This window comes from Lepisosteus oculatus, chromosome 5, assembly GCF_040954835.1.
Source record: "Lepisosteus oculatus isolate fLepOcu1 chromosome 5, fLepOcu1.hap2, whole genome shotgun sequence".
NCBI lineage: Eukaryota > Metazoa > Chordata > Actinopteri > Semionotiformes > Lepisosteidae > Lepisosteus > Lepisosteus oculatus.
In genome coordinates this window covers 40657100-40680433 of record NC_090700.1, presented here as the reverse complement: position 1 = coordinate 40680433, position 23334 = coordinate 40657100, and the positions used below count along the sequence as shown (strand labels likewise).

The 23334-nt window shown below is 54.7% G+C and overlaps 1 protein-coding gene across 3 annotated transcripts in view; it reads right to left on the bottom strand.

Moving 5' to 3' along the window:
- Positions 1-23334, bottom strand: part of celsr2 (cadherin, EGF LAG seven-pass G-type receptor 2) — a 57884-nt gene that overhangs the window by 16429 nt on the left and 18121 nt on the right. For all 3 annotated transcript variants that reach the window (XM_069190447.1, XM_069190445.1, XM_069190446.1), the window contains exons 2-9: positions 15292-15924; positions 8848-9070; positions 6267-6382; positions 5565-5653; positions 2451-2608; positions 2051-2214; positions 1797-1922; positions 147-313 (exon numbers count right to left, since the gene is read on the bottom strand). In XM_069190447.1, coding sequence (XP_069046548.1) covers positions 147-313; positions 1797-1922; positions 2051-2214; positions 2451-2608; positions 5565-5653; positions 6267-6382; positions 8848-9070; positions 15292-15924 — 1676 coding nt within the window. The remainder of the gene's footprint in view (positions 1-146; positions 314-1796; positions 1923-2050; positions 2215-2450; positions 2609-5564; positions 5654-6266; positions 6383-8847; positions 9071-15291; positions 15925-23334) is intronic.

Below are 23334 nucleotides of genomic sequence, written 5' to 3'. Positions count from 1 at the left end.
GCTGCATCTTTGAGATCAAATCCCAGCAGGAACAATTGTGACGCATCATTTCAGAAACAAGCGATTTCACGCTGCCGAAGGCTTGCTTGCGTTAAGCCAGGGCAGGGGGCGGCGTGACGTGGCCGCAGCCCGGCCGGGGGTCTGACCTGCAGGCTGAGGGTGGCGTGCTGCCCGGCGGTGGCTCTCAGAAGCACCGCGCTGGCCTGGCGCGTTCGGAACATCACACCGACGAACCAGGGCAACGTGATGGCGGAGGCCAGGTTATTCCACAACACCAGGCTGTCTCCCAGGAAGCGCTGGGGGCTGGCCATCACTGCGGGAGACAACACAGGCAGCTCAGTCTGCAAAAGCACAATACTACTGTAATACACTCTAACATGCCACTATTAACACTGATAGTGTACAGGGTGACAGGCTGGTGTCAGGGGAGGGTGCCAGGACACCAGGCTGGTAACTGGGAGGGGGGTGACAGAATGCCAGGCCCTAGTGCTGGCACACACACTGCGCCCCTGACAACTGCCATCAATGCCCACTATTCTCTCTCTTCTCCAGCAGCCACATATGTTTGTCAGCTTGCCGTCATTAATGCGAGACTCTAATTATCTGCGGGGCTTCAGACACGGGAGCAGAGGGTGCTGGCAAGATGAGGGAGCGTCTTTCCGAGAGGAGCAGGAGGACGTTACATAACAAAGCGCCTGTGTTGTCTGGGCTGATCAGAGCTGCTTGTTAACCGCTAATTAAAACTGGAATGGGAGCCGAGGCTGCTGGAGTGAAATCTTCAAAGCTGACAGTCTGAGTCGCGGGTTTGCCCCCTGTCCCCCTGCTATTTCTGTTTCTTTTGTCTTAAAAATAACTCCAGTGCGCTTCTGTAAAACGAGACAGGCACGTGACACAGTGCTCAGCACGAGCACCCAGAATCCCGCAGGGCCTGACGCAGAAGGGCAGACCTTCCCATCAAATGGAAACACTGTGCGAAACGGCACACAATAACATAGCAGGGCTACGTAAATAGGACGCCCAGACATCTGCACAAGCCCCTTCTCTCCTCCCCAGGGCTGCTCCTTCACTCCCTGCGCAGGCCCCCTTCCCCAGCTGTTCTGATCCGTACATCAGCGGGCGAACAGCTGCGCCAGCCCCTCTCTCGCTCTCCCTGCGCCCTCGCCCGAATGATGCTCACCGTCCCAGCGAGCCCAGCCTGTTCCCCTGGAGCCGTCAGGCTGGACACCACTTTGTTTTAGGCTTAGGGTGAGAGGAGGGGAGGCTTGAAACAGCTGCCTCAGCCTTTTACTGCGCAAACAGGCTTAAAAACATTCCACCTGCCGCATCTGTTCTGAAAAACAATTCCTTCACTGCAACAAAGTCAGGAAGCCAGAAGGGCTGCTGTGCGGAACTGGCCCAGGAGCGCGTGGAGAAACAGACGCAGGTCCTGCCAATAACAGCGCCTCTCCACACCGGGAACCAGCCGCCCAGCGCGCTTCTGCAGGAAATGTGCTTATCTCTCACTGCTGCCTCGCCGCCCCCGTGCTGACCGGCTTTCTGAGCTTCTCAGGGCTGACCGCCAGGACTCGCCGCCCACATCGCAGATCCAACAGGGAGACAGGGAGAGGGGGCAACAGAGCATCCAGAGGTGCAATGCTGCCCCGATGGCCGTGGGCTACGCCCTAGACCCGCAGCAGCAGTCTCATTTCACTGCAGGTGTGGCTCAAAGAGACTGGCACACCCTGAGGTCATTACAAGAGCACTGTTCTCTCCTGCGCCCTGCATCACTGGAAGAGGTCTCGGTCTCGGGCACCTACCCTCTTCGCAGTTCCTGCCCCCGAAGCCCAGCGGGCAGTCGCAGCTGAAGGAGCCCCAGCGGTTGACACAGGTGCCCCCGTTCAGGCAGGGGTTGGTGCTGCAGAAGTGGCGCTTGGCGGAGCAGCCTGGAGGAGGAGGGGGGGGAAGAGAGAGAACCACACAGGAGGGGGTGCCCGTTAACAGCAGAGCAACACAGCACCCCTGTAAGCGCATCCCAAACTACTGCGACGCCCGCGCGGGCAGGGGGCGGTACCTGGCACAGTGCCGTTGTTGGCGATGAAGTCGGCCATGTCCACGTGCCGGCTGTCGATCTGCAGGTTCTTCATGCAGCCAATGAACTCGCGGTTCTGCACCGGGAAGTCCTCCGGCAGGTTGGGCACCCCCCCGAGGAGCAGGGGGCCCGTGAGGTCCAGGGACCTGACAGGAGACGAGGAGCCACGTGAGCACACATTCCAAAGCACGGGCGCTCTGGCCATGACGCCCTGATCCTACGTGGTGCAGCTGTGTGATGTCAGCATTTGAGGCAAATGACACAGAACTATTAACACACAATAGGAGCTCAGCCCCCCGCAGTAAGTAGCTCCATGTCGTGCTTCTGCTCCTCCATCACCCAGCCTGCCCAGAGTGCACCCCCCATACCACGGCCTTCTTACTTCTTGGATCCCGACTGACTGCCCTGCGCAGAGCAGGTGTAGTTTCCAATCACATGACCGAATCTCAGGGCCACGGAGGTGTCACAGTCGTCCACTGTCACCACGGCAACCTTCTGGTCGGAGGGGCCCTGGGGGATCCCAGATTTGCCCAGGACCGGCTAGGGGGGCAGAGAAAGACAAGGCATGATGTCATGGCGATCTCACAAAGGGAGGGAGGGAGGCACCCAGCTGAGGGAAGGGCCTCTCAGGACGCAGACAGAGCATCTCCATCGAGGGACCAAGGTGGAAGGAACAAGAGGGAAGAGAACGAAAGCTTTCACCCTTCCATGATTGCGGCCTCCTGATATGTGATTAATTTATGCAGCTGACACTTCTGTAGAAAGAGACTTATATTTCACCCATTGTGTACTGTTCTGGGTCAGACCCACTGGGGATCTGAGCCCACACCCTAGCAGACATGAGCCCAGAGCCCCCACACCTTTCTCTGATAATTATCCCACTCTCCTGACCTGCTGCTCCTTCTCTATGGATTGCAGGTGGATCTCGGCTCCCTGGGGACACAGGCCGATGGGCATTAAACACTGAAACTGCAGGAGACTTGCAGTACCAGATGGTGGCGCTGTCTGCTGCAGGACCCGTGCAATTCGGCACCGTCCTGCATTGGGGTATCAACACCCTGCCGAGCCTCGGCAACGAGACCTGCAGATATATGTCCCTGAATATTTCCCGTCAGGCACTCTCAGAGACTGACTTGAACACAGGAGGTGTTTGGACAGTGCACTCTGTGCTTTGCCAATTACCTACACTGAAATCATGGCAGAGCTGGAGAAACACAGAGGGGCTGCTGAAGAGAGGCCAACCTAACATGCGCTCGAAAGCACTCAAGCCTGCCCGCAAGGACTCTACGCTTTCACTTTTGAAAAGGACTCTCAGGGGCATAGCAGCACTCTCCTGCTCTGGGACAGACCCCCAGAAAGACAAACCCTCACTCCCCGCACACACAAAGGAATTCCTTTCTGTGCTACATCATCAGCTCACTGGCCGGCCCCCCTCTCAGCAGGGAGTCAGGGCTGCTGCACAACAAAGGAGAAACCGTTATTGTCTGGGGGCAGGAGGAAGGACATTCACTGCTCCTGATCAAGCCCATCCTTTTCACCAACAAGCAGCACCCTCAGCACAGACAGCCCAAGTCACTGCCAGCGCCTCTCAGCTCCCAGGTTCGGATCAGGATTCTAACCCTTCAGGGCTCAAACGCAGCCTGGCTGTGGCCGAGACCCACTGGCGCCCCCATCCCTGACCCCCCTACCTCGGAGCACTGCTCCTCGGCTCTGAGGAATCTGGGGAAGTGCGAACGTTTGATCCAGCAGCAGGGATTGTTTAAACAGAATTGCTAATGACCGGTGTGCACACACAGCCCCGGACTGCTGAGCCAGGCGCCCGGCCAGCAGCCACAGGCGAGGAGGAAGCTGCTGTCTGTGCCTTTCCGAGAGCCAGTCTCTTCAAGCTCTTTCAGCAGCTTTCCAACTCAAACATCAGTCTTGTCCTTCTGCCTTCCTTCGGGGGGGCTGGGCTGCAGGCCTGTCAGGGCTGACTGAAGATTACATATTTGCTCAGGATTAAATGAAAAGGCTCCCTTAGAGAGGCAGTTTATTTCTAAAGAGAGAGCTGGCAAACAGCGGAGTGCTTTAATAAAAAAGCTTGACTGTCACCGTCATGATCAGAGAAGAAAAAGAACTAAAAAAAATGTTTTTTTTATGGCCCGAAAACCATGGAAACCAGTTTTCCCATCCTGGCCTGGCGCTGGTGCCCAGAGAGAGGGGTGCCACTGGGACAGACTCATTACAATGCTGCAGTTCTGCTCACACCTCCCCCTTCAGTCAAACCCTGGCCCCCACCCTCTCAAAGCCACAGAGAGACCCCTGGGACTCCCTTTGTGCCCCCTTCTCCCATTCAGTCCAGCCCCACAGGCTAGCCCGCCCAGACCATCGCTCCAGCCAGGGCTCTGCTCATTAGTACCCTAACACTGACTTGGGGGACAGAATTCAGGGATCACGCCTGACCAATAAAAAATGTCCATCTTGCCCCCCCCCGGTGCAGCTGCTAGGAAACGGCGATCGGCTGAAATGTCACATCCTGTTTACAAGTCAGCGGAGCTGGGGGGGCGGGGTGGAGCGAGAGGGGCACAGCCTGCTCCCCATTTCTTTTTCCAATTTGAATGGAAAAGTGAAACAAAAGGCTCAATAAGCAACAGTAACAAAAGGTGTTTTCAGACTGAATCCTAAACACTGACCGGACAGAAAAGGGAGCAGGGATAAAAGAACATCTTCAGTGCGTCCAAACCGGGTTTATTCCTGTCCTTGACTGAGCGAATCGGACTGCCGGGACGCGCCGGACTTCAGAACTTCAAGCGGTGTGGTGGCTCTGTGGCTGGAAGTTTGCCGGTTTGTATCCTACTTCGTTGGGCCCCTGAGCAAGGCCTTTAACCCCAACCGTTCCAGGGGCGCAGTATAAATGGCTGACCCTGCGCTCTGACCCCAAGCTTCTCTCCCTGTCTGTGTGTCTCATGGAGAGCAAGTTGGGGGATGCGAAGAGACAAATTCCCAATACAAAAAACTGTATATGGCCAATGAAGTGATCTCTTAACAAGCAGCTCGAGATCATGGCCTGCTGTGGAAGCTGATTCCCTGGCTTCTCTGCATGAGGCCCTGGGGCCCAGGCTGAGTAACCCGCTCTCGTTCCCGTGTCCAGACACCTGCAGCAGAGGCAGACATCACGGGATCTCTCCTGATCAAGAGCCTGCGTGAGTCTTCACCTGGCACACCCCCAGTCTACCAGCTCCTGCCTCTTGCCCCAGGACTCCTGGGAATAAGCCGAGACTTGGGAAAAGCGCAGATTCATTGCTACACTTGTCTCCTCTAAGCCTGGGCCCAGAGTGGGACTGATTTAACACTCGTCAACCCATGACATTAACACAGAAGAAGAGCTGGAAAACTGAAAAAAACAATCAAAAACTGAAAACACATGCTTTTCTTCCCATGGTATCAGTTGATCTGAATGCAGAAATCACCGTGTCCAGCTGTCCTGCAGCCCCATGCAGAGCGCCGCCCCACTGACCTTGTTGTAGTACTGCAGCTGGACCACATGCCACTGGCCGTCGCTCACGCCGCCCGGGATGAAGGGCGACACCAGCGTCTTCGTCTCTCCTGGCAGAGAAAGGACAATCAGCCGACCTCTCCACTAGCACCCCCTCGCAATGCAGGAGCAACACAGGCTGTTGAACCTCACCTCACTGAACAGGTTAAACTAACTACACCTGCAGAGGGCTTTCAGGCTCGGAGGGCGAGTTCAAACTGGCTTCGAGGAACGAGGCAGAGCTGCCTGAGAAGACACAGTGCTGACCTTCATCTGAGACTCCAGCCTCTCCCATAGGCCCTGTAACCTCGCCTGGATTTCTTCCATTTTCTCAAGATCTTTTGGTCTTGGCAAAGCTTATAACAAAACAAGTGGCCTCCTCACAGCAGCTTCATCCAATGTATCGATGCGCTGACTGTTTTATGTTTTGGCTGACGCCGTTCTCCAAAGGGAATGACAGGAGTTACAATAACAAAAGGTTTCTGGGGGGGGGGGGGGAACAGTGCCCACAGCCCTGACCCCTGAGTGACCTCTACCCAGCATCCCCTCCAGCTGTGGCCCTCACACGCCAACAGCTCGTGTGCCGCCGTGGAGATTCGGGGGCCCCGCGATCGGGAGAAACTGCCAGTTCGCATGTTCGCATGCGATGCCATTTAGAGCCCTTTCCTCCAAACTCAAGAGCACCTGCAGAGAAGGTGAGCTGGATCTGCTCGTTGACGATCTCCAGGGCGATGAAATCGTGCCTCTCGTTGAAGCGCCCGTTGTACAGCAGCAGGCCGTTCCGCTCCTTGGTGGCAAACCTGCGCGACAGAGGACAGAGGGACACTGCTGAGACAATGGTGCCGGGGGACAAATCTCGTGTCCTTCAGTTCTGAAGCATTATCTGCTGGGCTTTGGCTCCCCGCCACATGGGCTCAGCATGGCTCTCGCTGGCCCGATGGCCCTGTCTCGAATTTGAGTGCAAGTATCAATGACTTCCTGTCAACTGATTCGGGTTTCAGACATTGCAGGGTTCTGCCCTAAGAGGGGAGACAGACAAGCTGCGCTACCTGACATGTAAGTCCAGCAAAAATAAAAACAGGATTTGAATGGATAGATAACATCTCTGTGATCCTTGTTAGCTAGCGGCTTGTTATACACTATAACAAGAAGACAAAACACACAAAACATGAGGCTGCAGTGCCTGGAGATAATCCATCTGTCACTACCACACTGACATTAACCTGTCCCTGAGCTTTCACCTTCACTCTGCCTGGGGGGCAGTCAGATCAGCCTGTCTGCCGTCTCCAGCTGTCACTGCCCACTGACCTAGAGCCGCGTGCTGCTCCAGCCCACCCACCTCCCCCTCTCCTCCCTTCATTTTCCCTTTTCCGGCTGGGCATGCTCTCCCCCTCCGCCACCTCCCTGCGCTCTCCGTGCCTGAACCCACGCTGCTCTCCGCCTGTCCGCGCACTCAGAGGGACCTGAGTCACAGGCAGCACTGCTCGCTGGTGGACATTCCTGCCTGCCTGCGAGAGCCGACTGCCCTCCGACATGCGGCCAGTTCCACAGTGCATCATGGGTGACCGGAGGAGCGGCTCTTCCTGACGTTACTGCAAGCCTGCAGCCCGGCCTTGAAGTGGACCCTCTGCACTGTGTGTGACCCTGCTCCTACCAGCGTGACACACTGCCTTCGGCCATTCCTCGTCTTCCTCGTCCTGCTGTGCACGTGCACGCAGAGCGCAGGAGAGAGGCGAGATCAGAGAAACAACAAACTACCTCACCAGGGAAAGTACCAGTCTATCACCTGTGCGGCTTCTACAAGCTCTTTTGCTCGTCTATTTTGCCGAGACTTGCTGGTGGCTGTGGGGTATTTAGGGGAGCGGCCCAATATCACAGCAGGTGACTGAATCTGGGGGGGTTGGAAGGTCTCGCGTTTCCCAGGCATTAAAAAGCTCAGGAGCAAAACAAAAGAGAAACCTGATCACCCCACCGAGCTCAAGTTTCAGGAACTTGGGCTTTCTAGAAGGTATTTTGATGTTTGTTCTATACACTACACAGGACAGCTATTTTCCTGCCTGATTAAGACTGAGCACTGGTGGCACCTCTCACCCTGGGCCCGGATACAGACACAGACGACCTGTGCAGCACACTGCTTGAACCCCAACCCGTCTGCAGCCCTGGCCCTTCAGTGAACTGGCTGCGCTGAGCGAGCAGACGCAGACGCAGACGCACTGCAAACAGACACACAGAGCAGCCAACACTGAGCTGGCTCCTGTCCCGGGCCTGTAGACGGGGGTGTTCCCGGGACAGCGCTGCCCAGTAATCCCGTGCTGAGGGAACAACAGAGCAGCCGCTCACAGCGGCTCCGGGATTCCACTGCTCTCACGTTACAGAGACGCACAGACGTGTAACTGAACACCTGCAGCTTCACGTGCAGAGAGCTGCTCCGCAGGAGCGCACAGGGGACACAGCAGGCCCCCCAGAGCTCGCCAGCAGCATGGCCAGGGGACTTGGGGAGACACACACAGGACTGGGGGCACCAGAGGGCTCGCTGGGAGACACAGGCCAGAGCCCTGTCAGGGCCCGATTGCCGATATCCCCCCTTACCGCCCACTGCAGGGGCCGCCTCTTGTTCATGGACATCTGATCCGACCGGCTGGTCACGGTGAATTTAACTAAGGTTACATTTTAATTGTGCTTGCAAATATCTTAACCCCAGGAGCGCCTGTATTCTTAAAGTTCACAAAAATTAACCGGCTGCTGTCTTTAGGGGCTGCTGGTTCTGGGAGGGGAGATCTCAAAAACACAGGTGTAAAAACAGGTCCAACTTTTCTCTGCACAATTTTACAGCTTCAGCACGAAAAGAGGGTTGATCATTATCTAGTGTCCCTGGAAGAGAGGAGAGATTAGTGGTGGTGTGTGTGAACTGACTGGCCTCACAGTCCGAGAGGCCCCCTGCCTAGTTAATCATTGCTGTAGGGTCAGCACTGAGGCTGGTCAGCAGAATTCCTGTTCCCATGACACCCGTGTTCCCGGACACTGTGCAAGGGAGTCCTGCCAAACTGACCTCTGCAAGACCCCCAAGGTCCAGCCCCTTGCCTTCTGTACCCCCTAAATCCAGGGTGCTTTAGGGGGGACAGGGCAGGACAACATGTCAAGAACGCCGAGCTTCTGCATGCTAGACACTGCCACAGACAGGAACAGCACAGGAACAGAGGGGTCCCCCCTCCGAGCCACAGGACCCCCCAATTTGGCCCCCCGCGCCGACGGAGGCGACACTCACGTGAGGGAGAGGGTGAAGTGGAAACGCTGCCGCAGGCCCTTGAAGGTGACGAAGGACTGGGGGGGGAACCCGCGCGTCGTCATCTCGCAGAAGGGCTTCTCGTAGCCCCCGGGGGGGCAGTCACACTTGAAGCCCCCCACCAGGAGGTTGACGCAAGTGCCCCCGTTCTTGCACACCCCCGGGACGCAGCGGCCCGAGCGGGACGACATCTGGCACTGCTCCCCTGGGCAGAAGAGAGAGAGAGTGTGAGACGACAGCCTGGGGCCTGGGCTGGACCCCCAGAGCATCGTCAGCACCCCGGGGCTCACGTTTCACTACACTTTCCACAAATGAACATCGAAACCAAGCAGTGTGTGAACAACAAGTAACCTGCTGCCCCTGTCTTTCCACCCCCACATGCAAGAGACCCCAAAAACAGAACCCAGCTGACAGCATGAGCACATCAGACTCCTCAAACACCAGTGGTGGTGCAGCAGGAGGGGTACAGCTGTCCCCCTCCAGTCATCTTTAATTAGGCATCAGTGCCTGTGACACTTAATGATCATGTCAGAAAAAAAGATGCTAATGTCTGTTACCCTGCGTAATCTCAGTGTGCACAGATCCATGTCTAAATAACATGTCTGGCGGCAGTAGTAGTCATACCAGCTCGATTATTAGTCTCCATTGACCCTCTTTTAGAAAGCATGTTTTATTCAGCAAAGTGCAAGCAAGCGTCTTTCAGCATCGATCTCGCTCACCGTGGTAACGGAGCCCAGGGCTGAGAGAATGCTTCCCGGGAGAGCCCAGGCTTGGGGATTGCTATCCTTGCTTGCTCCCTGCTCCCGTCACCTAGTGACCGGATGCGGTTGCCACGGAGACCAGCCATGCTGGTGTAGTAACACGGAGAATGTGTGGATGCAAACCTCCAGATAAGCACTGTTCCTTAGGAATGGCAGCAAATATTTCTCTTGTGACCTTGTTAATTGTGATTTACAGAAACTTATAATGATGGTTTTAAATTTGGTTACTGTCTACTTGACTATTTTTAATAGTTAATTAATTGTTATTGCAGGCAGATACTACGTGACCCGAGCTTTGCTTCTCACACATAGGTGCAGTTCTGCAGCACACACACAGCTGCAGATGGGCAGAACCAGGCACTTTGGAGTTCAGCTGGTTGGCAAAGGGAAGAGCCAGAGTCCCAGAAACAAGACCCAGCCTCCATGGGATTAGGACAAAAACACTCAGCCCTATAATTACAGACACCCTGTAAAGCCTCTTGTGCAACCAGAGGAATTCTAGAAGGCAAAAGCCTTGTTGAGTGTTTTCTTCAGCCTGGGATAGAGTGAGACTTATTTTGCTGGTCCAACTGGGTGAAGATATAAAGAAAGTAATGCTGATATTCAGCCATACATGTGTTTAAAAAAGAAAAGCTGAGTTGTAAAAGTCAAATTTTCTCATGTGAAATCAAGAACAACATGAGGAAGCAGCCTGACTTAACAGTGATGTTATCTGTCGGCAGGGTAGGCTTTAAACTGAGAAGTGCACAGCAAAGTCTCAGCTAACAAGAGACTTAACCTCTAATTACTGGGGGGCTGATGCATCTCAGTCCTGGGATTTTATCTGATACAGTAGAGAAAGGAGACAAACGCTGGGCCTTGTAAGCCCCCAGGGGGGTAAGCTTGAGGACACAAGCCTGGATCAAGGCATTCATGAAGGAGTTAGCAGTGGTTAATGATGGCTAATAATGTTAATGTTAATGGTTGCGTTACAGAGGATGGCCAGGAGCAGAGACAGCCCTGAGGTGGGGATTAGAGCAATCAGCCTGCTCTCAGATCACCCACAGCCCAGCTGAGGAGCCCCACTCCTGGGCCCAGCCAGGAGGAGCGGAGACCTGTCCTGCCCTGCGTTCTGACCCACAGTCTGCAGGTGGGCTCTTCAGGTTCCAGTTTAAATCTCTTTGATGACGAGATCCGGCAACGGTGTACTGGCTAGAGAATTAACAGTATAACGGGGCAAACAGGGCACAGGCACAGCCCAGAACACACTGTGGGAGTCGACAACAGAGCAAGGTGCATGAGATAAGTGTACACAGTGTGACTGTAGACAACAGTGCAAATGTACTGCAGTAAGCATTTGGAACTCGAGACACAGGGACATCCCTGAGTCATAGTAACAAACCGGAGCCCCTAGACACAGCAACACAGTGGCCATTTAATGTCACACAACTCCTGAATTTCGCTCAGCGGACTGCAGTCTGCAAATGCCCAGAGCACAAATAACCTTCACACTGCACAAAGAACAAAAGAAAAGCGAACAGAAAGATGCACAGAATGAAAAATCAAATCCAGCAGATTTCCACAGCTCCGAGAGTTAAGAGCTTGGCTTTCCACGCCGCCTCTCGCAGGCCAGGAGCTCTGCCCACCTCCTCCTCCTCATCCTCAAAGACCCTTCATCACAGCACAGGCGCCAGATGGACAGAGGCAGAGCCTGGTAATGTGATATAAAGGAGAATCCACTGGAATGGCTCAGAATTTGTGGCGTCTTTCTCCTCCTGAGCAGAGAGGCTGTGGGAGGTCTGAACTGAGAGATAGTGATCCCTCAAGCCAGACAGGTGAAGTCTGGGGGGTCATGTTTACATGACAGCAGTGTGTGTGTGTGTGTGATAAAACACTGTGCTCTGTAAGCACAGCACTGACCTGGGCAGCTCGCCGGACTCTGGGGTCATTCAGACAGCCAGCTGAGGCTCCAGTACCGATTACCCGGTGCTGCCCACTACATGAGACACTACAAAACAATCCCAGCATCCCCCTCTCCCAACGAGCCCTGCTCCAACAAGAATCAGCTTCTCCTTAGAGCTGAATTGTTTAGCTCACTTTCCAAAAACCACAAAAGCAAAACAATCAAACAGTGTGATAAAACGTGCCCCCTGGCTCCCTCCTCCCTCCTCCTGTGATCCTGGGTAGCGTGTGGCTTGCAGGCCAGCCAGAAGCACACGCTCGGGTTGGGTAATTACTCACAGAACTGGCTCTGAAGCCAGAAGATCACTTGTTACCATAAAAAAGGAAAAATGCCTGAACGTGTTTCCAGCTGCTGTCTGTGTGGCCCAGACTGAGTGGTCTCGTCTCCAGCGTAGCGTCTGTCTACAGAGCAGGAGGCACTGGCTCAGGGGGGAGGCCGAGAGGAGAACTAGAGGGCTGGACGAGCCCTGCGAATACACTCAGGCCAGGCAAACCGTACTGTCTGCCCACCAGCTCACCCTCGTCCAGCCTAATTAACCTCGTCAGGGAATTTGCCTCACCTCCTCGGAGACTCCCTCAAAGACGCAGGGAGCCTGACACCAGCACAACCCAATCCCACCCCTGTGACTCGGCCCACCCTGGGACTGCACCCCCAATCACACTCCCACCTGACTTTGCACCTCTGTGCACTGAGGTGGGTTCTGCATTTCCAGCTGATTTCCCGGGTCACGTTCCGTTGTCCCAGTGAAATTCTGCAGGAAACTTGCTTGAGTTTTCTGGCTGGCGTCACTCTGCGCCCTGCCCCTCTCGTGTGGGGAGAAGGGGTCGCTGGCCGCAGAGTCTGGCAGCGTGGGCCGAGAGGTGCCAGCCTCATGCCTGTGTGACTGTTGTGGTTCCGCCCTGCTGGTTTGTCCTGCAACACCTGGGCGCGAACCCGGGTCTCCGGCGTAACGCAACAGGGAACAAGCCGAGTGAGCTAAAGGAGACCTCCCTCGGCCCAGGCGGCTGAGGTCCCTGCTACGCGCGGGGAGGGCGATGACGTCACCGTGTCCGAACTAGCTCGGCTACACCTGTGAGCCCGCAGAAGGACACGCAGCAACACCAGTCACGCAGTGAAAAGCCGCCAACCTGGCCACCTCTCCCCCGTACGGCTCTCTGCGTTCGTCTCCTAAGGGAGGAGCCCCAGGTACGGGGGCGGTGAGACAGCCCCCTCGGGGAGGGAGCAGAGCTGCGGCGAGTGGGTGTGTCTGAAAGGCTCTAATGCAGGCGCCCACACACACAACACGATCCCAACTTCCTCTGCTTTGTCTGCAGCCTCCACAAACCCTCCTCTGCCTTTGTTTGCTATCGGCATGAATCACTGGGGCTGTCAGAATGATACCCCCGTTCCCAGGCGGCTGCTTTGTTGCCGATTCGTGAGAAGGCAGAGGCGAAGGTTTCAGCAGAGATCGATCAGGAAAGCGAGTCGAGACCTGGGGGTGCTCTTCTGGGGTGCGGCGTGGCGAGGGTGCCCCTCCAGTGTTTTGCGTTTTCTGTGCCCTTGCAGGCACTAATCACCTGCCAGGCACTAATCACCTGCCAGGAACCCCTGATTCAAAAGAGCCCTTAATAAAGGTCAAGGGAGCCATGTGTTTGCGGTAAATTGTGGGCCAGGAGGCACCACTGACGCTGCCCTTGTGATCAGTCTCATTTGTGTTGAGCATTCTGGGATCTTTTCTACATGTTCTGAAACGTTCTGTAAAGGCCTCGAGTATCGGTGTAACTCAGAGAGACTCAAGCCCATCCACCAGCCACAGAAGAAACCCAGGGTCCCAGTCCAGGCCAGTCCAGCCTTACCACTGACATGACTCTCATCTAATTCATCTGTTTACAACCTGTGTACTAACTAAAACTAGATATATCTGGGACAAAAATTCAGTCCAATTTCAACATCATTAAAAACAAAGAAAGGCTGCAGTCAAATTAAGAAAAGACAGGCATGAGGCAAACAGTGACGTTTTCAATGATGTTTCTTTCCAAAGTAGGGAGAGTGAGATGCACCGACGGGAGAGTACTGGGTGCCATGACAGTTTCCTCTAACTCCTGCAGGACCTGCTCCTCTGCTCTCCACAAAGACCGATGACAGGCTGAAGCACATGTTTCGGCTACTGAAGCTGTCGAGCGCTTCAGAAACATCAATACCTCAAACATTCTGTCTTTGCCAAATTACTTTTTGCTTGAGAGCTGGCTCAGAGCCCACCGGTGTAACTGCATCTTCTCAGCCACACCTCAACTCAGTCAGACACCCCGCCAGCTCGGCACTAAAACAGCTGGCGCCCCTTTATTTTGCAGGCTTATTATTTTTTTATGTGCTGATTCCTGGAACAGATGCTCTCTAATCTCAACTCACAATACAACCCCCCCGCAGTGCAGAGGGTGCTATGCACCCACACAGTCTGCTCTCAGGACAGTGCAGGACCCAGGGGTCCACCAAGAGGAAACTCTGCCCCCTCGGGCGACACCGTGGCCACCCTGCCGGACTCAGACAGCGACACCTGTGTTGCGGGTGACATTAACCTCAGCTCTGCAGGCCGTTCAGCTCCCAGCAGTCCAGGGCTTTGCATGATCAAAGATGTCTAAGTCAGAAAGCGCTTTAGAGCAGAACGTGAGCCTGACACTCTCTGCTCCTAAGACCGCCTTCAAAGACGTCGATTTTTTTCTGCTGCTAGGTAACAGCCAAAACAAACCATCGCTGGTTTTGAAGTCAAATGGAGTGGAAAGGATTGACTTGAGTTTGGTCTTGTTGCACGCAGGGGGTAGGAGTGCCCACAGCCGGGCTCTGTGAATCACGGGTACTGCCTGTCAGCGCACAGGCTCAGAGGCAGTGCTGAAACGAGCTGCGACTCGTCAGGGGAGAAGGGGAAACACTCATGCTTATGCGGCCTGGGCCGCTCAGGAAAACCCAGCCCAAGCTCAAGTGGCTTCATCCTGTGTGGCTTTGCAGAGTCACTGTTGTCGCTCCTCCATAAAAACACACCACAACACACCATAGCTAACTCCTGACTGGAAGGGTGTGCCACCCGAGTATGAAACTGCTAGAACTGTTGCCCTGTGTCGGTGCCGCCCTGCGTCTACCTGCTACCCACGACGCATTGCAGCTCTAACACCGCAGCTGTCCCTTCTGTTCAGTCTGTAACAAAATATTCGAATCCCTTCCATTATGCCGACGACTAAAAAAGGCTTCAAATGCAGGACATCAGACCTAAATTAGATTAGAATGCAGTTAGGCAACGAGCACAGTGCAGCTCCTTGTCTCCGTCTGCAAGTGGGGACATCAGAGGAGAAAGAGGCGCCTGTGTCAGTAGCGAGCACCCGTGACCCTGCAGGTCCCGTCACCCTGCTGCTGCCCCGCGCGAGGAGACACGCTCTCTGACATCCAATCGCATTCCAGCGTGGCACACTGTCACCAGCCCAACATGCCAGCCGTCCGTGTCCCTCTGAGGCTGGGCTCAGTGACACTGAACCCTGAACCCTAGCAGAGCAGGGTGGGCAAATGCCCTCTGAACCCGGAGAAGGCTCTTCCAATAAAGAAGAGCAAGAACAAAAACCGAATTTTTGATGGCCCAGATAGACGATCCACTCAAGGGAGGCGATGACATTGCAAACGTATTGACCATACAGCACAGGCATTGTGGGAGCTTCCTCCCAGCCCTTGAACCCGGGGCCGGGCGGGGTGGCGACTCACCGGTGAAGTCCTCGAAGCACTCGCAGGTGTAGCCCCCCTCTCGGCTGCGGCACACCCCGTGGGTGCCGCAGGGCTTGGTGTAGCAGAGGTCGATCTCCGTCTCGCAGTAGTCGCCGGTGAAGCCCGCAGGGCAGCGGCAGCGCAGCCCGTTGATGGGATGGATGGGCCGGAAGAGGATGGTGTCGGAGGAGACGAAGGGCGCCAGGCTGTCGAACTTCAGCACGGAGACGCACTTCATGTAGTTCTCGCAGGGCTCGCGCAGGCAGATGTTGTCGTCGAAGGGCAGCACGCGCTGGGAGGAGATCTGGGCCAGCAGGCTGCGGTTGAGGTACAGCCGCTCCTGCAGCTCCTCCGAGCTGACGTACTGGCCGCGCCCGGGCTCCAGCACCGACAGGCTGACGTTCAGGATGCTGGCGCTGACGTCCGTGTCGTTCTGGATGTTGAAGATGACGATGTCCTCCTTGGCGGCCGACAGCACCGTGGCCACGCCCTCCAGGAAGAGCCCCAGCAGCGGCGACAGGAAGCGCTCCTGCGACATGTTGGCCAGGCGCAGCGTGATGCTGTTGGACAGCATCTCGTCCGTGATGATGGTGACCTGCAGGGAGCACTGGGCCGTCACACTGTGGACCCCGTCTGCACACAGGGGGAGAGGAAGAAGAAGAGGTCAGTACAGAGCCACAGGAGCACTGCTCACAGAGGAAGAGGAAGAGATCAGTACACACAGAGCAACAGGAGCACTGCTCACAGAGGAAGAGGAAGAGATCAGTACACACAGAACCACAGGAGCACTGCTTGCGGGGGAAGAGAAAGAGATCAGTACAGAACAACAGGAGCACTGCTCGCTAAGGAAGAGGAAGAGATCACTACCAAGCAACAGGAGCACTGCTCACGGAGGAAGAGGAAGAGATCACACAGAGCTACAGGAGTGTTGCTCACAGAGAGGAAGAAGAGGTCAGTACACACAGACAGAGCTACAGGAGTGTTGCTCACAGAGGAAGAGGAAGAGGCCCATACACACAGACAGAGCTACAGGAGTGTAGCTCATGGAGGAAGAGGAAGAGAACAGTACAGAGCAACAGGAGCACTGCTTGTGGAGGAAGAGGAAGAGAACAGTACAGAGCAACAGGAGCACTGCTTGTGGAGGAAGAGGAAGAGATCAGTACAGAGCAACAGGAGCACTGCTCACGGAGGAAGAGGAAGAGATCAGTACAGAGCAACAGGAGCACTGCTCACGGAGGAAGAGGAAGAGATCAGTACAGAGCAACAGGAGCACTGCTCACGGAGGAAGAGGAAGAGGAAGAGATCAGTACACACAGAGCAACAGGAGCACTGCTTGCGGAGGAAGAGGAAGAGATCAGTACACACAGAGCCACAGGAGCACTGCTTGCAGCCGAAAACACAGATCAAGACAGGAGCACAGCAGTTCCTGATGTTTCATTATAACCTGGCCAGATGTAAGAACCAAAAATGGGAGTGTAGGTACTGGGAACTATCAGATGAATCTGTGAGAATCCTGTAAATGACATTCCAATGGAGAAATAAGTTAACTGAAATTCCTAAGTTCATCCCTGATTTAAAAATTGTGCTATCAGTGGTGCAGAAGGGAGACATGCTGGAATGCAGCCACAGAGCCCATCTTTGTTCTGCTACGAGATCACATTCGTCTCTCGTTTCTTCCCTTCTCTCCTCTTTCTCTTTGAAACCTGATTACTGTTATGTCCCTCTGAGTTACACTGAGTCATGCCGAGAATGCTGAGTCACCAGGGAAGGCGCTCAGGAGCCACTGAGCTTCCAACAGCCGGACGAGCGAGGTGGACTCGACGATCAGAGCCCATTCCTCCTCTACCTCCCTTGTTCTTTCGAAGACAGCAAAGCCTATTCTAACACAGCCACGGACAAGCTTCTAACTTGGCTGTGCAGGACCGAGAAAATCCCCACATCCTCCTGCGCTGCGCTGGGCTCTTGGTGTTGTGTGTTGGTTTTCCATCAGGAACATCTGTTTGCTCACCCCACTTGGTGGAATAAATAAAGCGCAACAAAGAAAAACCATCAATCGCACCCCACTGCTTGCCACTGACAGACGTCAGTCACAACAGAGGTTTAAGTCTTACGTCACAATCAACAATCGCCCTCTTTGTTTTGTGTGCACTGGAGACAAAAACCACAGGAAGACTCCAGCTTTTATTAGGGCCACTATCGAAAAAACAAAACACGCAAAGTGCTGTACGTGTTCACAGCTCCAAACACTGGGCCATTCAGCCAGAACAAGGCTAAAGAAAGGGGAGGGTGTATATGGTTAACAAGGCTTTAGTCTGTGTTCATGTCAGTCCAGGCCATTTGATCCCCATTCACCGTGGCCTCTAATCAGGAAGTACAGTAGTGCAGAAGACGCAGGCTGTTTAAGCAGGAAACAGAAGAACACACACTTCTCCACAGTTCACATCACTGCTACTCTGCAATTTAGATCACAAAAGCACCCCCCCCACACACCTTGCCACATCCCTCTCCGTGACTCCACTGCAGACAGAACCCTGTCTGGCCCCCCCGCCCAGCCCTCCTATCCTGCCACCTGTCTGTTTGTGTAACCCAATGCTGAGCTGGAAGTGAGCGATAACCTCAGACACACAGCAGCCCTGCAGACACCTCACATGCATGATGGGATCATGGAGGACTGGAGCAGCAGCAGGGTCTACCGGTTTATATCGTGCCCCCACTAAATGGGCTGGCATTCCTACCTCCGCCTGATGAGATGATTTATAGCCACCGTACCTCGAATAAAGTCTGATCTTTGAATAATCACAAGACCTTGGAATTATATGTCCGTCCGTGACAAGATAATTAGATTAATCAAGTTACTTGAGCAGACCGAGATGTAGTAAACAGCCATATGGGGACTGAGCATGGGGAGCAGCCACTGGCAGGCTCCCCAGGGCCTAGAGGAAAGGAGGAAGAAGAGTGCTGAAGCCGGGCACCCAGGCGCCATGTGTGGAAAGACACCGAGAGCGGGTATCCTCTGCCCCTCCTCCTCCCTCTGTGCTCCAGGAATTCGCGGCTGCTCATCCGCGGGCGCCAGCAAGAGATTAGAGGCCCAGACTGTCAGCACCCTGCAAAGGAATTCCCCGTTAACGAGCCAGCGTCCCGAATCTGCCGCTCGTGCCAGCTCCAGAGTCAAGCAGCTCTTCAGCCAGCCCCCCTGAAGCCTGGCAGTGCCGCCCCCTCTTCCCCACGGACACCTCCGTCCTGTGATCGAGCAGAAGGGCAACAGTCCTGACGAGCGACAGCGCTTTTCTTGACTCTCCTCACCACTAACGCACTACCTGACCAGCAACAGTGCCCGGCCAACGCAAACCCCCCAGAGGCAGCAGCAGAGAAGGGCAACACTGCACACACAAGCCCACACACCTGCATACAGATACACACAGAGCCTGCAAAAACTCGACTGAGTCGCCTGCAGACCCACTGCATGTCTGTCTGCACTTTTGCTGAGCACACATCATCCAAGAGCACAGTTCGCGATCTTCCTTCGTGGGACACTGAGGCGCCGCTGGTCATGTCAAACACGACCACGAGACACAGCCCAGGCCTCTCCACTCCGCGCCTCTTTCAGCCCGTCCTGACTTCACGGAGAAAGCAGCTCCTCTGATGACTGTGGGTTAATGCTAGGAAGATAAGACACTGGGAATGTTCTGCATCCCTGCTCACAAAACCAAAGGCAAACTAGTAGCTAAAAATAGCCTTGTCGTGCCTCTGAGGCAGCAGGCAGGGTCTAGTAGAGTGCATCTCGGAGAGAAGATGGAGAGGCCTTGAGGAACAAAACTGTGGTTAATGAGCACAGGAATGAGTTTCTCCTCTTCCGTGATCCTAGGAATGGCTCGGCAGTCATGAGCCATCAGGATCAAAGAGAGAAGCGATTGCGCCGTGGCTCAGGACAGCGTGGCTGGAGTGTCGTCCTGCGATGTCAGCGCATCCATTAGCCACGGATCGCAGCCGCTGCTTTCTCCTGAAGCACCCTCGCTCGGGCCAGACATTTCGAGAACGTCACGGCGATTCGGAAAACAGAGGGACTTGCTATCCAGGTGAAACTCTCCCCGTGTCTTGTCAGATATCTCCGGAGGCGTCTCTAGGTTGGGTCACGTCCGGTCACTTGCCCTGAACCCGGGACCTGGCTGTGTCCCTCTCGGAGCCAGGCGGGGTACGTGGTTCGGTGCGGCAGGGATCCAGGTCTGGTCACAGTTCATTAGCGAGGCGTGGGCTCTGTCCTCAGAGTGCAGCGAGCCCCATTTCCTGATCATTTTGTCATACGAATTACGAAGAAAGCTAATCATTCTCCAGACTAATTAACGCCGAGCGCTCAGGCCTCCCCCAGTCTGGGAAACTATTCAAAGCTCAGCAGCGCGGCAGAGGGGGAGTGGGAGGCTCACACGAGCCCGGCCAAGCGAGGCACATCTCCAAGAGCCGGCCGTGTGCGTGAGAGAGGAAGAGCACGCAACACCGAGCAAGCACGCCGCATGGATGTAGGTGCTGCAGAACGCGCCCTGAGATTCAGTGAGCTAGCTGTACCTGAGAAGAGGGATAACCCCGGTAATAAACACACACCAACCCCAGCTCACCCCCGGAAATATTCTGAAATATTCCCGAACTCGGAGCCCCTGTGATGCATTCATTAAAAGCTCATCTTGTTCTGCAAGAGCCCTGTATATACAGGGTAAAGAACACAAGGAGAACGTAACGAACGATATTTTATTAATAGTTTATTGGCCTACTGGTCTGACTTTACTGGAACAGTCTGAGTGCAGGGAGGGTAACGGAGCGAAATAAAAAACAGCAAATCTTCTCCTCCAGGCAGCTCACAGCTCACAGAGAAGTGCAGCTGTCTGCGTTAATCCCTCGATCCGCCGGGTAAGGGAGACCCCGGCCAGGAAGAGGTCGCGTGTGCTCCAGTATTTTAAAACACAGACAAATATTCACCCCCTCTGCAGCCCAGTTTAACGCTCAGCCCACAAACAGCACGAGAGGGGCTGGAGCCAGGGAGCTCTGACGCAGGCCTGATCTAATTATCACGGAGGCGGTTTGCCACGGAATGCAACGCTAATTGAACACATGAAGCACGTACTGACTAACGAGTCTGCAGGACTCGTGGTTGTAGAGCCTCATTTTCGGGGCTGCAGTGTACAGGTGAGGTGATTAGGCTGCCTCATCGGCAGGTAGTGCCCACATCGCCATGGCAACACACACCTAGAACAGGCCCCACATATCCCTGTATAGGCCCCACCGCCTCACGACCTCCGACCTCAACAAGCTGCCAGCTCTGTCAGTCCTTGGCTGACAGAAGGAGGGAGACAGCTCCCTGAAGCCAGCCCTTAGAGAGGCAACCATTAATTTGGGGGCTGGGGAGCGGAGGTGGAGGCCTTGGATGTCATAGAGACCCAATTAGAGTTCCCTTCCACTTGACGCCCAGCGGAAAGGACCCCCAGGTCACTCAGTGGGAGCGGGGCTAAGCCTGGCCCCCTGATGGCTGCGACAAGACATGGCCATAATTAACGTCTGGGAAAGGGGGTGGGAAAGTCATCCGTGAGGCATTCGGGAGTTCGGGAAGGCAGCTGGAGCCCAGTTTGGGGAGAGGGTATGTTTTTTATAAAAGAGGGAGCCCTCCCTCCAGTTCTGGACTGGTGCAGGGATCAGAGGACTCTGGGAGTTACAGGAGTAAGAGGGGCAACAGCAGTACAGCCGCCTGGTCCCCTACAGCACTTTCAATGTCCAGCTCCCCCCATCTATCCCACACTGACGGCCTGGAAGACGGGAGAGCAGCCTTTCCAGCACAACACTGACTGCATGGTGTGCACACAGAGGTAAGGGTACTCCTCTTCATCTCCCAGAGCAGAATCTGAATTCAGCTCTTCATCCACACAGCCTTCAGCTGCTCTCTCGCAGAGAAGAGCTGAAGGAGGAAACATTTGCTGCTTTAAGGATTTTGCCCTGGCCTTGGAGAGTTGGCACACTTTCAAGAGCGTTTCTTTCAAGAAGACACCCTTTACCCCGAGCCATTTTGTGCGTGAAATGAGAAATTGCCAGCTGGTATCGTCTTGACTGCCACTGGCACTGCCGTACGGCTCTTGGTAGGCAGGGCCTTCAGAGTGTGGGCTGCTGGCAAACGGATACAGCCACCCAGAAGAGTGGGGAAAGGCCACAGGGAGCAGGCTTTGCAAATCCCTGTTCTTCTGGATTTCTGCATCTAAACACCTGCTGCTGCCCGGATTTGCTTGGAGATGAAAATGTAAGACACGCAAACATCCAGCCGAATCACCACAGAGGTAAAAATACTGATGCTGATCTGTTGTGTGCGCAAACCCCATCTTCAGTCTGAAAGCACGCATGAGTGTGTGCCCCATTCATTCTCAACAGGCACCCTGTCTCAGCCTGTCCTGGGCCAGAGCAATCGGAGGCTCGTTTGTCATCATTCTGCAGCCCCCCTGATAGTCCTCTTCACTTGATCACATTACGGGCAGCAGGAGGGCTGGGAATGGTGCTCCTCGCCTGACTGTTCAGAGGTCGGAGCTCGAATGGATCCAGGACAGGACTGGGGACCGAAATGGGCCTGGGGGAAAAGCTGGTACTAGAAACCAGTCACCTGTGGTTCGCACAGAGAAGCCGGCTCCCTGTCGCAGGATGATGAAAACAGAATGCGGAAGGCAGAGCACACACACACACACACACACACACACACACACACACACACACACACACACCAGAAGAGACATAGCACTCCGGGCTCTGAAACATTTGCATACGGACAGCAGGATCAGAGTGGCCTCCAGGTGGCTGGGGAACAGGTTCACTAACCAGGAGGAACTTACACACCCTCAGCTCAACACGGTCTGACACCGCCAGAAGCAACTGCTCGGGGCTTGAGCAAAAAACAAAAAATGATGCGAATAGTCAACAATCTATCTCAGTGTGGTAAGAAGGAGTACAATTTCTCTGAACTGGTAAGATTCAGCAACTTCTGTATAAAACCAGGGCCTGTGTGAAATAACCCAGTATTTACAGGGCCAGTTCTAGGCCAAAAAATGCTAGCATGCAGAGAGAGCTCATGAACAACACCAAGATGCATTTCTCTTCCAACTGTCTGCTCTCGCCTGAGGCCACCCCTCTCTCCCTTTGTCCTCCGGACTATTGTGGTGCAGATGAGGGCCTGATCACTGAGCTGTTATCGGTCTGAACAGGGGTCGTGTGGGTGAAGAGGTCCTGCCCGTCTCCTGTCCACAACTGTCGCCCCCCCCCAGGAGGAGAAAAGGCGATATCAGGACTTCTGACAGTCAGGGGGCAGTGTGGCTGGAAGGCACTGCAGACATGTTTTATACCTTGATTCTACTCTTCTGGAAAGAGACTTAAGCAATGCAGCAGTCTTCCTCTTCCACATCTCCCGCAACAGGACTGTTTCACATGGTGTGACCACTTGTTGCCACATATTTGCCCCCTTTTAACTAATGGCTGCACGCGTCCAAGTCAGAGGCAGGCTAGGAGTCCAGGAGCTACAATCCATCCTCTGCTTTGAGAAAAGGTCTCTCGAAAGCCCAGCCCGGGTCTCTCCCGTCCAGCAGCTGCCTGGTGTGTGTCTCCCTCACTGACGCCTGAGAATGAACTCCCACTGCGAAGGCACAGCAGTCGGCCGGTTCAAACTGTAAGCGCGCTGCCCAGGCTGTGCGGGCTGTCGGTCAGTGCGTGTGGACAGCAGCGCACTGTCTGAGACTCCGGTCGTCTCCGGTCCAGGACTCAGTGTTTCAGCGAAGGCAATCTGAACAGGCCTCTCTAGGAGCTGCTATTCCTATTTATGCACATGGAACATTAACCAGGATTTAAATGTTTTACTGGCATTAAGATCTCATTCCAGCCTCCTGTACCGGGTGACACAGGTCAGGTGAAACCCTGATCCACAGAGTGGCACTGTGTACTGTTTCAGCACTTTGAAAAGCGAGCTCTGTGCTCACCACACCCCCACAGTGAAAACCTGCTCTCTCTGCCTTTCCCAATCTGCATGTCGCT